Raw genomic sequence first — 14,533 nt, forward strand, 5'->3', positions numbered from 1 at the left:
ATAGTTTGGTTTAAAAAAAAAAACCACACACAACACTTGATTTGAGCTCCAATAAACAAGTGTTGAAATAAAATAATTACAGAATAGTTTAATCAGTGGGTACAGACACATTATGTACTTCATGTGCCACCACTGCAACTTTCTTAGAACTGAACTCCATTTTCATACTGAGTGGTTACCACCCAATTAAAAACAAACAAACCTTTTAACTCTTATTTGCCCTGTAGCTTATCTTTCATTTTCCTTGAAGTCACAATTTTAATTGTGATTTAAATATGTGAGCTAAGAATCCACAGCAGAGAAAGTCAGAGAATGCATATGTAACCTCACACATTAATAACTCACTGAATACTGCAAAGCTACCACAGCAGAGAAACAAGGCAAAGCATAAAGTGCCCAGCTTCAGCAAAATAGTTAGCTCTACAGCACCTTAGAAAAGCACCACCTTTCACTACAACAGAAACAAAAGTCACCAAGCCAAACAGAGATGGACCAAGCAATTCATAACGCAATTCATTTCAGACTAAGGCTGCTGTCATAGGAAGATTCTCCAGTTCACTGTTTTTCTAAGGCATAATACACATACTAAATTAGCAAGATGAAATCTCTTCACTGCTACAAAGAATCTACACAGTCCCCCCCACATCTCCACATCCAAATGTCATCACCAGTGAACTCACTGACCATTTTCCAAAAATAAGCATGATCAAAACTGGATTAACTGGCTGGAATTAATTAAGAATACCTGATATGAATAATTGAGGCTATCAGTAGAAGGATTTTCATTATCTCGCCTCGTGAGCTCATCTGTCTGTAAATACTGGTGTACATTTGAACTCTAAACATACCAAAGGAGCAGATACAGACATATCTGGAATACGAACAACAAGGAACCAATACACTTTAAAAGCAAAATAGCTGAGATTCAACCTGCTTACACGAATAAATAGAATTTAAAAATATTTGAGGTAATAATACTTCCTTGATACCTGCATGGGGGCAAGCAGTCCTTAAAAGTTCTATTTGGTACATTTTGAATTCATTTGAATACTTCAGTTGGCATACAAAAGACCTCTTTATTAAGACTGTGATCCAATCATTCTACATCACATTTATGCTCAGGATCAATTTGCTAAAAATACTGTAAATTTAAACCAACATTGGAAAAATGTCAAGAAGTCTACAAGACTAAACCAAATTAGATGAAGAACACTGTCTTCTTTTGGTAAGTTCCTACACGGTTACACTGCTTTTAGAACTACCATAACAATATGAACCTTATTTTCTTTCTTCAGAGCACCTAAGTCATCTCTGGATATCTCATTCTGAGAACAAACATCCCCCTGCTGCTTTTATAAGTTCTTATTAAGTAAAAGCCAAGTGATAACACACAACTGATATCTAAACTGAACTCAAGGTGAAGGTGTCTACTCCACAGACACAGACTATGCTACTGAGGTCTATGGAGAGACAACAGGCTCCAAAGGATACAGTTACTTAATTTTTTTGTTTGCTTCATTTTGTTTTTGTTCTTCCCCAAAACTATGTTTTCCTGCACATCATGCACAAAACAGAACTGATCCCATGTCATAACAAATTTCATTAACGTTTCCTATTTTTGCCTGTTGGAACACACGCTATATTCAAGTCAAGTCCTTCTACATTTGTGTCAGTAAATAAGTGCCTTATGTTCTTAAATTATCTATTTGGTTTATATCCGAGTCATTGAGTTCAAAAACAAAGCACAAAGAGGAATCGCATCCTGTGGTTACACAACTGCAATCCAGAAGAGCACCTGCCTCAGTTAGAGTTCTTAAATAGCACAAACTAAGCCCATACACATTTAGCAGTTACATGATTATCTCAGTTTTGTTCTTCCACAGCTTGTCTCTCCAAAGAAACACTGCTTTTATACAGTTTCAGGCATATCATTTAGTAATTATCAAAAACCTAAAGCAACAACAACAACAAAAATTGTTTAGCAACCATTTTTCCAAACAAAAGCATATGCAGTTTTTCAACGTACAGGAATGGCAAACGAACATAAGAACATGTCATACTGACCAATGACTCAAAACTATGAGAGAAGTAGCAAAACACTGCAAGAATAACTTTTTAGAACTGCTGCTGAAAGATAACAAGATGCAGAGACAGAAATCACAGTCCAAACAAGAATTAAACCAAGAACTGGACCATTTCTGTATCTATCTTAGTGACTTGTGCATTAAAGTTTCAAGGCACTACAGGAACAAAGTTATCCATTAAAATAATGGGCAAGTTTGGAAGGAAGCCCAACATACACACTATGCGGAACAAAATCTCTTCAAGGCTTGGAAGATCAGAACTCCTTTCATGGTTTTGTATATGGCAATCAAGGCACAGCATTTACAGAAGCAATGAGAAAGAAAGCATCCTAGAGCCAGGACATTCCAAACTCTACCCATAGCTCTTGTAGGGACCTGTTGGATGACCTGGGGCAAATCTCTCATCTTCCTTTGTTTCTTCATCTGCAAGATAAGGACACTCCCTAAGGGGATGCCACATTCTAGAGATCAATACTAGCTTGGACACCTCTCAAAGAACAAGACAAAAAACGCTAAGAGGTGTGCACTCTCACATGAGTCTACGTAGTCATTTCTTCAATATTTTTACCATTTGCATCAGAAGCGGCAAGGCAAAAAGGATGAGAAACAAGGCTAAGAAAATGCCATCATATCTTTACAGCGAAAGCACTGCGAATTAACTAGTTTTCAGTTCCACAACACAGACAATGTTTTATAACGTGTTGATATTGCTCAAGAACAAAGCAGCAGTAAAATGTCTTTTCCTACTCAAACCAAAATAAATATTCCCCACGTAATTAAAACAGACCTCTAGGATCAAGTTGGCTTTTTATTTCCAGTTGTTAACCTGTATGTTTCAGTGCGTTCTCCTCCACACTGCTTCTGTTGAGAGACCCAGTTTCACAACTGACCTCATCCTTATCCAAGACATCCCACTGCTGCTAGTAAAAAGTAACTAACCTAGACAAGTAAGACTAACCAAGACACGCATGAATCAGAGGAGAGGAAGGTAAAGGTTCCTACCTTCTTAACTGTCAGACAAACACTCCAAACACCAGGAGACTGACATCCATTCTCAAGACAACCAGGAAAGCAGAAGAGGAATTCACTTGCATTCCTTGTCAGCAGGTAGACATCATGAAGAGAAATAACAGAACCTAGCCCTTCAAGAGAACAGGGGTTTCACGTTCACAGCCTGTCTTCTTAAGCTAGAGAAGAAAATACAGAACAAGCCATCTCAGACTAGAGATCACATCACCTGTGTCAGAGCCCTGGTGCTTAGCATCCCTGTCATCTGGAAACTAGTCTCAGACTTTCAGCTTAAGGTATCAGGCAAATACTCCAAGCATTTCTGGAAGTAGCTGTTCATCCAGTATATTAACAGCTCTTACGCTAAACCTATAGAAACACAGGAGGAAAAACTTTCCTTAGAAAACAGATGGCTGCAAACCTAACAATTCCTTAGAAAAAGGATAGCACCTCAAGCAACCAACTTACAATTAGGAGAGTGACCATGTCTGTGTTCCCAGTTAGTCCCAAAAGCAGAATAAAATTTGCTTACTGGAACCATCTGCTATCTGACACCCTTACACTCTGCATTTTAGCAGGCCTGGAGAATGCATAGTGTCAGTTAACACAGCTTCATTTGCACACAGCAACTCAATCAACTACAGTAACCTACCTATCTAGTCTATTATGGAGGCAAAAAATAGCCACAACAAATAAGATATAGTCCAAGGTTAAGCAAGTAAATATTTTCAAGAAGGAAGACTTAAAAAGAATGCTGTAAACCAAAACAATGCAAAAGCCAAGAAGCACAACCTAATTGATTACCTCAAGCATCTTTCCTCTGAGTTTGAGGTAAAATCCATTTAGCAAGAACTGAGGCAGTCATCAGCATGTGTGCACACATTTACAGCTAAAACAAACATATACAGCAAGAAAAATGTCAAAGTTCATGCACTTAATATTAAAGCATGCTCAATCTTCCCAGATACGAAAGGAAAGTAAGCCTGTAATTAAGCTGCTCCCTAGAGACAGAGTTCCCCCTCTGCTATTAACTTCAGTTCTCTATGCACAGAACTGTGCAAATACTTCCATATGGGTAACACACTAGTTTATGACTGACAGCTCTGATATTGCAGTAACAAAAGCCCAAAGAAATAAACATACACTTCCCAGAATCACTGGTTTCTAATTAACATCTGTCTGAAAATGAGTTCTACTTTTATTAACTAATAAAGATTTTGTTTTCTACACTGACATCCAAAATACTAAGGTCTAATAAAAAACTTGAAAAGTCAAACCAACAAAACCCACGCATCCAAAATAAGAACCTGTGCAGCTTCTTTTAAAGCTAGGCCAAGTCCTTCCCATACAAAGCTAATCTGTCCTCTGTTATTACATGCTGCCTTACCCTTTGAGGGTGTCCAGGAGTTTCACCGTAAAAACACCTGCATGCATACACCCTTTTATGACTACTGTAACAGTAGCATACTTTATCAGAACACATCCACAAGAAAAAAAAGCCAGTAGATGGCACATACATTAGCTACATCTGTCTTTTGTCAAAATTTGGCAAAGGAAAAATGGTTTGAGTTTGTGCATCATGTTACTATGACAGTGCTACAGATCAAGCTGCTGCTTCTAATAGCACCATCTGACTATTGGCCACTATCCCAAAAACTTACCTCCAAACTACGAGATTACAAAGTAGTTGCTCAGTATTTAACTACTTCTGGGCATGCAAAAGTTAGATTTATGATCTTGAAAAAGAATAGAACAATTATGTGCAGTTAACAGAGGTGTAATAGTACATGTTCATGGACATTGCAGTGCAGAAATGAGTGTCCTTAGAGGATGCAAATACATATAACTTGACAACCCAAGAGCATTAGACCATCCATGTGTAAGAGCTGAGCTTGGTCTTAGCTGTACAACAGAGACCTTTGTCAGCTTAAAGAGGTTTCCTAACCGGTTTATTTCTTCGTCTATGTAGAAGAGGCACATGACAGCTCTGGACAGTAGGGTGAGAATTACTGTTCTACTGAAGAACCACCAAAGTTCAGGCAGTACGCTAGCTATCCCACTAACAAAACTCCAAGCTTTTATTTGGTGTGCTGTGTTAGATGAAAAGACATTTTTAACTGCATCTTGATGTAAGACCAGGATCCCATGTACATACCCCAAACTACTTCCTGCTCTGTTTTCCTGTTCATTACACAGAATATAGCCACATACTGTAACATGCAAAACAAACCTCTTGTTTCAAGCTGTTAGCTGCCTGCCTTAGGCTTGAAAAGCCTAAAGATCAATCCCAAGTACTACAGCATAGGCTACCTATCTTTCATCAGCCAGAGATCAAGACTTGGTTCAGCATCTCACTGCCTGCCATTCTGAAGCTACACTTGAACTAAGGCAGCCATGCATATTATTGGGACTGATAAGAGCTTTAAGGTTATTACACTATATTCTACACCAAAAGGAAAATCAGAATGTTTTATTTGTGCTGCTGTTTTCACCCTTCATCTTTTTAACTTGAACAAACCATTTCTGCTACCCAAATACTAATTAGCAAAGGAAAACTGCTGGAGGCAGAATAACAGGTGTGACCTTTACAGTTATGGGGGAACATAGATTCAGTGATGTTACATACTGGGGGGAAAAAACAAAGCAAAACAAACCAAAACCAAACAAAACCCCCAAACCCCACAAACACAAAACAAAACCAAACAAACAAAAAAAAAACCACACAAAAAACGAAAAACCCACAAACAAAAAAACACAACAAAAAAAAACCATGACCAATCCCAACTCAAATTCCACAAGTTATCTTTCAAGACAACCTTCCAGCTCATAATCCATTGGAACAACTGAACTATACTAGATTCCAACTGAAATTAAAACTGCAGTTACTGCAAAGAGTGGCCAGTAACATGCTCCACAAACCATAAAGGAATGAAAAAAAACAATCATGAGTGTGTCATGAGATTGCCATGCCACACAGTCATGACAGGAAAAGTGACTCTGCACCACCTATATTCCTAACACCGGACACAAAAATAAGCTTCCCACTGTATAGTCAGAATCTCACAGTTCAAAAGTCAGTCCAAACCACATTTAAAGGCTTTGAAGTACAAAGTTAACAGATACAATGGCACTTCTCCCCATTTGCCTCTTCAGCACAAAGCATGACCAACAAGCCACGTCTCCACAAGAAAGCAAGCAGTGTATGCTGTATAGCAGCACACTTAAAGAGTTTATAGCATCTTCTGGAGTTGCAAATCCCAAAGATAACTTACTCAAAAGACTTAAAAATCAGGGCATGAAAGGTTTATCAAAATGGGTCTTAACAAGTCATTCTAGAAGGACAAGAGCCACCTTACACACATCAGAAACTTCATCTACTTAGACTACAAATTCCAAATTCCACTCCTATTGCTAAGACATGTAAGGTTTAACAAAAAAAAAAAAAAAAAAAACCAAAAAAAAACCCCACACACCAAAAAAAAACAGACAACAAAACTTTCTAGACTATCCTCATTTTAGGACTGATGCTGAAGAACTTACTACACCTTCCTTCTGGAAAATAGGCAATTTGACCTTTACCACAGCTGTAACACTTATCACATATAAAGATTGCCCTTCTTCCCTTAGACAGTTCATTGAAGAAAAACCTCCAGTAAAGGACACTAGCACTAAAGATTAGCATGACAATCTACAAACACACAGCACAAGATCTCACAAAACAGAACTTGGATTCCTCTGCACTGAGGTGCTAGTTTCCCTATGCCTCAACTGGAACAGTATGAAAATAAGATACCAAGTGAATAATCAATGTCATCAAGTACTTGCAGAGACTACATGCTCCATTTAAGTAGGATGGTAGAGCTTGCAAGAAGTTCACGCCTTCACTAGTTTGCCAGTAATGACTCTAAGAGGTTGCAGGGCAAGTTGGATTATAAAAGAAAGCAGAATTAATTTCCAGCCTTATAAAGGGAAGACTCAAGGTTTTCACTTGTCTTCTGTATTGAGAGGTCCCTCTTCACAAAAAACTGTGCCTTAACCAGCATGTTAAATACATGAAGCAAACTTCCTGTGTCATACTAACATTAACTCACTAACTCAAAAACAATTATCACCTGAGTGTTTTTTACCTGCCTCTCCAGTTTGACATAGCAGGTCACTTAGAAAAATAACAGCTTTCCGAAGATAAATCATGAGAAGACTCAGCACCACACAGCTCCAAACTCACTATTTTATCAGCTAGAACAATTTTTAAAAAAATAAAATAAACCACACATTATAACCACTATCACATGACTTATTTACACATTCTCTATTTCCTTTGCCCTAGTGTAAGTGACAGTGCAAGAGCAGTAATGTGTCCTGTTCAATCCTTCCTTTCCAAAGTTTCAAGACACAGAAAAGCTGAAGAACAGCCTATTGCCTTTTCTAAACACAGTGACACTACCTACCACTACTTTACATTCAGTGTGGATACTTCTGGGAGCAAGCAGCACAGGGTGTTACCCAGTCTGTTCTGTGTAAGTCTCTAGCATTTTACCTCCACTTCCATCAGCAATGGACCTACTGGTGGGAGGGTGAGAATAGAAAAAATTGTACTGAATTAACGGCAGGAGATTTTTGCTTGCTCCAAATACAGCAAGCCCAACATAGTCCTTCCCAAAAAAGAAGGTTTTCAAAGGCAAGATCACCACCTCTTTTGCTATATTCACAGCACACTAGGACAGACAGGAGGATGGACACAGGACTACTGCCTGACAGGGAGTTACCACATTTCTCTGTTGTACTAAAAACATATCTGGGAAGCACCCAGATATGGTAATAATTGTCCTGGACAGCAGGAGAACAACCAGCCTGAAGAATGCCTTGTAACTGTGGTACTTGAAATACCAAACCAAGACACTCAAGACACTGGATGACAGTTTATTACCTGTACCACAGGAGACAAAAACCACTACACAGTACTTGTTTTGTTGTTGTTGGTTTTGTTGTTTTAGGTTTTTTTAATATAAAATGCAACTGCATATGCTCCATGATTCCATGAATTAATTCTAAAGAGCAAAGAATGAAAGCAATATGATGAGCATCTTTCTATGCCCACAAAGTAGCTTCCAAACCAAGCCAGTCATGGTCAGGAGTGAAGCTTGACAATCTACTGCATATTTCATGTACAGTCTCCTTTTTTTGTTTTGGTGGGGTTTGGTTTTTGGGTTTGTTTTGTTTTGTTGTTGTTTGTTTTTAAACCACTGCAACTGTCTCTGCTTGCTTTACCTGCACTCATTAAAAACATATCCACATACTAAGTTGCAACAAAATGCCCAACATGCCCACTTCTGTCTGCTACTAGTACAAAGACAACTTCAAACCTGGAAAAGTCTTTATTTACTTAGTTTAAACACACTGAAGATCTGCCAAGCCATCAAAACGAGAAAACAATTTAATATCTTCCAATGGCTACTCTTACAGTATCCAGTAAAATTAGTTACACTGCAGTTCTTACACTTCACTATCTCCTTTCTGTTTAAGTCAATGCAAAAAATGAAATATTACCTCCATGTCAAGCCACAACTTTCTACCTCCTTCTTCTAGAAACCAAAAACAGCTTAGAAGGTTGCATATTTTTAATTACCTTTTCACTCTTGACAACATTAACTGTTTTGCACTGACATTTGAGATAGATTTAAAAGGATGTTTCATAATTTGTCACATCCAGCTCCTGGTAATTTCTGAACCAGGAAGTCTTTTTCAGTATTGGAGTCATCATAACTAACTTTGGAGTCCCTGTGCACCATCTGTAACTTTGAAAAGAAAGAATTCTCCATGTATTTTTCAGATTTTTCAAACTTCAACTGCATCGCATATATTCTTATTCAACAAAAAGATACAAAGAAAAGGCCTCTGCTCTGCCTTGATCAGTCACTATTTCACAGACCTTTGAAATGGATAGGAACTCACTGTCTACATCAAACCTTAACCCAAACGGATTTGGTTTTCCCCATGTCTGGGTAATCAACCTTAACAACAAACACCTCCATCCAACAACACACTGACCCTTGGGTAATTAAGGCTAAGAAGTCACCAGAAGAGAGATGTGTTTAAAACAAAAGAAACAATCTAGTAGCTTACTATGGATAGCACTTGAACCTTTATACCTACTTTGCTACAAAAGGCTGCTGTTCCTCTAGACAGTAGTATACATTTTCTAGCAAAAGCGCTAGATTATAAAGGTACATATTTTTGCCTTCACAACACCGCAATAAAACAATATCAAAGATGACAGAAAGTGTTTTGTGGGCAACATCTGTATCAACATGGAGAATCTACCAAAGATTCATTCTTGCATCCTAAAAACATAATTACTCCTTGAGCCTTTTGGCATCTCTACTACCACCAGCTCTAGTTAGAGAGAACCTTCCCAGGACAATTCAGATGCAAAATTTGGAAGGGGTCTATGCAGGGGTGGGGTGTCTGAACAGTTCAAATCTGGCTGACACAAAATGGTATTGACCCTAATAGCCAGCAAAAAAGCCTATCCATATCGCTGCTAGCAGAACATTATATATCCATTCCGAAACAGGCTTGTTGTTCACTACATTCATTAATTTATTAACAATGCTTTGTGTTACACAACCCAAAACCCTGAAAGTAACTTGTCAATAGTTTTACATCAGTACTTAGTAACAGAAACTACCTGGCCAACTGAAGACCCTCAGTAAAACTGGGTTTCTGAAAATGAAAGGGGACTTGGGGGTGAAGAGAATTTGTTTCCACCCATCCCCACAAAGAAGGAAGATTCTTAAGCAGAAGATTTATTAAGTATTAATTAAGTATTAATCATAGATTGTAATATGACTCATATAACATCAATAGCATTACTCACTCTTAATCATTACTATTAAGTCCAGGGAAAACATGACTGTAAAGAAGTAATTCCTAGATAAAAAGCAACTTTTTCACTCATAAGCTATTGTGCTCAATTAGGAGTACCAGAGTCCCACTTGAAAACTTACTCATAGTGACCTTCTCATCAGCCACCACTGGGCACACATGCGTTCCCAACACACACACTTTTAGCCCAGTCCCAAGAGTTGGGAGAGCATCATTCCCCTGGCTACCTCACTTCTGCCCTACTACCTCAACCACACAGTTATGCCACCTGTTATTTTCTTCTCCTCTAAGCCGTTTAGGGTCCATCCTACTGAATAGCTCTAGTGTTGACTGTCAAGACTTCGCCCAAGACATAGCAGATTTTCACTGCTCTGACTCTTATCAGTTCTAGTCCTAGTCACCTGTATTTAAGAGAACACATGAATGCTGTGGAAAACTTTCTATTTCTGTCTCAAAAGTAAGGAAGCCAATTTATACAACACTGTTAAAAGTATTATGCTCCCTGCCCCCAAGACCCTAAGGACTATGAGTTTGTTTCTGTGAGCTACATAAAGAAGAAGAAAAAGTAGTGATCTATAGTGGCTCTTCAAACTGCACATTATGAGAAAACTTTGAATAATATGCTAAACTGAACCCAGCACCATGCAGTTTTGCTGCTTTCCCCTTACATATGAGTTTACTGTTATGTCCTCAATTTGTTCAGGAGCTTTTTTTAAAGACATCTCTGTCCTGTAAGCAGCCCTGCAGAGAAATGACCTTCTGTCTGACTACAGGGACTGTGAAGGAGCTCTCAGCAAGAACCACTTATATTTTAGGCAACCAAGTATGCAGTTTACTAAGCCCTGACCTCATTTTCATAAGCCAATGACAAAAGGCTGTGGTCCAAAAAGTACCAATTCCACTATACTACTAAAACTTTTTCAAAAGAGTAATGAAAATTTAAGTACTCCCTATATGGCTCCATTTTCTACCTGCATGTCCTTGTTCAAACTGCATCTTAAATCATCATCAATAAACACACTTAAGCAATAAGTTTACAAGTACATTTATGCATAAACTAGTCCAATCAATGCACAAACATAGAAGTGAGAAAGGTAAATTATTTTACCCACAACATCCAAAGTAGCATGTTCTAGTGCTGCAAAAATTCAGCATCTACCAAGTACATGGGACTAGCCCTCTGCTCAGTGACCTAGGAAGGCAATTATGCTTTCTACTTTACAACATCATCTGCCACAAACTATAAGATATCAGCACTGCACTGCTTCCCCCCCACACAGAGTGCAACTCAAAGATGGCTGTTGTCAAGATGCCCCACGCCAGTGTCTATTAAAGTTGTAGAGCTGACAAAGTCTAGCCAACTCTGTGACTATCCGAATTCAAACACCTTTATAAAGACCCAGTGGAGGCCTAAAAACATGAAGTGCAAGTTTCTGACAAGAATTACTAGTCAAGCACCCTGCAAGAAGGGGAGAATGAGGATTAGCTGGAGCAGAAGTTGCTAGCACTGCACGTTCACTCGTGACCCAGCCAGAAATCTACTGCATCCCAGCAATAAAGATCACGGGGTTTATTTGATGCATATCAGTAGAAGGAAAAAGTCTACTACAAGATTAAAGCACCCTGTTCTGAGGCACAGCCTACCGGCCACACCGTCTGCAACCCCAAATGATCTGACCGACGAAACACCAAGCCCACGAAGTCGTGCTGTTATCTAAGGCATCTAACACGACCCTACCCGCGACAGTATGCTAGGAAACTCTTAAGCCACTAAACGAGCCCCTGGCACCGGCCATCAGCCGAAACAAAAAAATACCAACAAAAAAAAGAACTTCAAAATAACCCCCCCAACCGGCTTACAGGGGCTTACTCAGCGACGGGAAGAGCGAGCGGCTGGCAAGAAAGGCGGCTGCTCGTCCCGCTGCCCTCGCGAGGGCGGCACGGAGCAGGGCAGCGCCCCCCGCCTCTCCCCATGGCCGCGCTCGGCCTCCGCCGCTCCCGCTCTGCCGCTCTCTCCCTGTTCCACGGGCACCCCGCACGGTAGGGTCCGCGTCCCTGCGTTACCTTCAGCCAACAGCTCCTCAGGAGTGACCTGGTAGCGTCCGACGGCGAACACCTTGCCCAAGGCGACGCCGCTCCCCCCGCCGCCGGAGCCGACACACGCCGTCCCGCTGCCGCCACTGCCCTCGGACTTGGGCATCCGAGAAAACTTCTTCATGGCGAGCGGAGCCCCGCCGGGCCCGCGAGACGGGCGCCGGGCACAGGCGGCTGCCCGGCCCCGCGCGACGCAGGGCGGCCGAGGAAGAAGCCGCCGGTCGGGACGAGCGTAAGGCGAGGGCGGCCGTTACCCGCAGACGGCCGCTGCCCAACGGCTGCCGGAGAAACGGGGGGCGGGATGGGGGCTGCCCCGGTTCACGAGCCGGCCGCGGCCCCCGCCCCGCTTCTCCTCACCCGCTCGGCCGCCACCGCCAGCTCCCTGCGCCCGCAGCGACACCCCCTCCAGAAAGGGAAGCAGGGGGGAGAGAACGAGGAAGAGGGCGGGCACAGCCCAGCCCAGCCACAGCGCCGAGACAGGGGAGGTTCCCACAGCTCCGCTGCGGCCGGGACGCTACGCGCACTTCTCCCTCGCTCGCGCAGCCGCGAGGGCCGGCGCGCGCCGTAGGGAGGCGGGCAGACAGGAACAGCCGCGCTGCCGGGAGCAGCCGCCTCTCCCGTTTGCGGCACGAAAACGCATGCGCAACCCCAGCGCCCTCACACTCCCGTGTCCGTGTGCTCCACCCCTGCCGCCTGGCCGGAAGTGAGGTTGTCAGCCTCGGGCGAGCACGTGGAGCGGCAGTGGGGGAGAGCGAAGCGCACCGTGCAGCCCGCCCCGCTCCGCTCCTTCGCCCCCCGACGCGCGTGGCCACCGTTAGGGGTCCCAGCAGTGTTACCAGCTTTGCGCCCTCACTGTGAGGCGCCGCTGCCGCCGCGGGGCCCGCGCCTGTTCGCTCCTCCGGAGCTGTCGCCATGGTAAACACACGTGGGGCGGGCGGGGCCGCTCGACCTTAGCGGCGGCCGCCTTCGCGACGCTGATTACGCTTCACTGACCCAGGCCGGAGCCGGACGTATCCCCGCGAAAGAGGCCTACGAAGAGGTTGGGCCTGGCATGGTCGAGCGGCACCATTGTAAAGCACCTCTGTGATGAAAACAGCTGTGAGGTTGCCTGTAGATCCTCTGGGGTCTGTTGAGTGCTCCCAGGGGAATAACTGTAAAAAGCTTTGGTGACGTGTGAATTCCCAGTGGTGGGTCTCCACACATGCTAAAGAGAGGTTAGGAGGTAACTGACTGCGAGGAAGTGCTGTAAGATGGATCTGGACAGGAAAGTATCAGCTGTGAATTTCACACTGTGGGAGGTACACTCCATGGACATCTTCCCTACAGACACTGACAAAGCAACCATGGGAATTTTCCAACACAAGCTTTGTTTCACCTGTTACATTTTTGTTAAATAAGAATTGTATTTGAGGACCGGTTCCTGAACCACCAGAAGCCCTGTGTCATCAAGTCACTTGCTCATCAGCTTGATTGGCAAGGTGCAGAGCCACAGCAGCCAGGGAGCTGCCGGCTGTGAGGTACTTTATTATCACCATGCTACTAGATGGCAAGTGCAGCTATTTAAGGCAATACTTGCAACAGTTCCTAGAAATAATACTTGAGAAACACCCTACGCTTCCAAATTATTTCTCTCAAATGTCTGATTCAAGTTTACAGTCAAGACTGACACCAAATTTCAAACTGTCCAAAGTGCCAAGGATATACATTTTGTATACTTAAATAGTGGTTCTAGTCCCCCCAAAATGGCAAGAAATGAGTAATCGAAAAGGTAGCCGTATGGGGATATAGCGGAAGATTTGGTGAGGAGATTAGTTAAATGTAAATATACTCAAGTGACTTGCACCTGTCTGTAGAAAAAGCACATAAATCACACTAATTGTTTTTCTGACCTGTGTGCTTGATGAGTAGGACCTCTGTGTTAGATAATATAGGCCTGTGAGAAACTCTAGGCACCTTATCACTATGTCTGAGATTCCTGCTTTGTTGCAAGAAAGAGCGGGAGGCTGCACCTGCCTGAAGCCTTGAAATACAGGCAAGCTCAGCAGGCCCAGCGATTTTCCAGCAGGGCTGAACTGACCAGCGCCTGCGTCCCCGCTGGTGTCACCTCTGCCTGGGAGCTTAGGTGTGGCTTCAGATATCCCCCAGTAGAGAGGTAACTAAAATAAAACTTGCTCTTTGCAATGCATTAGTGGCCTCTGCCTCTTCTTGCGATGTGCCTGCGTATGCGTACACAGTAGCTTTGTTTCTAGTGTGTTCTCCTTGTGTAGTCACCCCTGTGCAAATACAAACAAGGGTTTTTTTCACCCTTAATGGATGAAATAATACAATCAAAACAAAATGGATATGAGATCTCCTGTCAGTCTTCCATAGGAATGAATGAAGCTGCATTTTTGGCATCTCTTGTGGGAATTTAAGAATGCAGTCTTTCACAATGAACATCTAGTTTTCGATGGACATCAATT

The 14,533-nt window shown here is 42.3% G+C and overlaps 1 protein-coding gene across 2 annotated transcripts in view; it reads right to left on the minus strand.

Annotated features, from left to right (window-relative positions):
• Positions 1-14,215, minus strand: part of BMP2K (BMP2 inducible kinase) — a 67,769-nt gene extending 53,554 nt beyond the window's left edge. For both annotated transcript variants that reach the window (XM_082051049.1, XM_082051048.1), the window contains exon 1: positions 12,042-14,215. In XM_082051049.1, the coding sequence (XP_081907175.1) occupies positions 12,042-12,195 (154 nt within the window). In that variant the 5' untranslated portion in view covers positions 12,196-14,215. The remainder of the gene's footprint in view (positions 1-12,041) is intronic.
• Positions 14,216-14,533: the final 318 nt, after the last annotated feature.

Source organism: Streptopelia decaocto, assembly GCF_964273445.1.
Source record: "Streptopelia decaocto genome assembly, chromosome: 4".
NCBI classification, from domain to species: Eukaryota; Metazoa; Chordata; class Aves; order Columbiformes; family Columbidae; genus Streptopelia; species Streptopelia decaocto.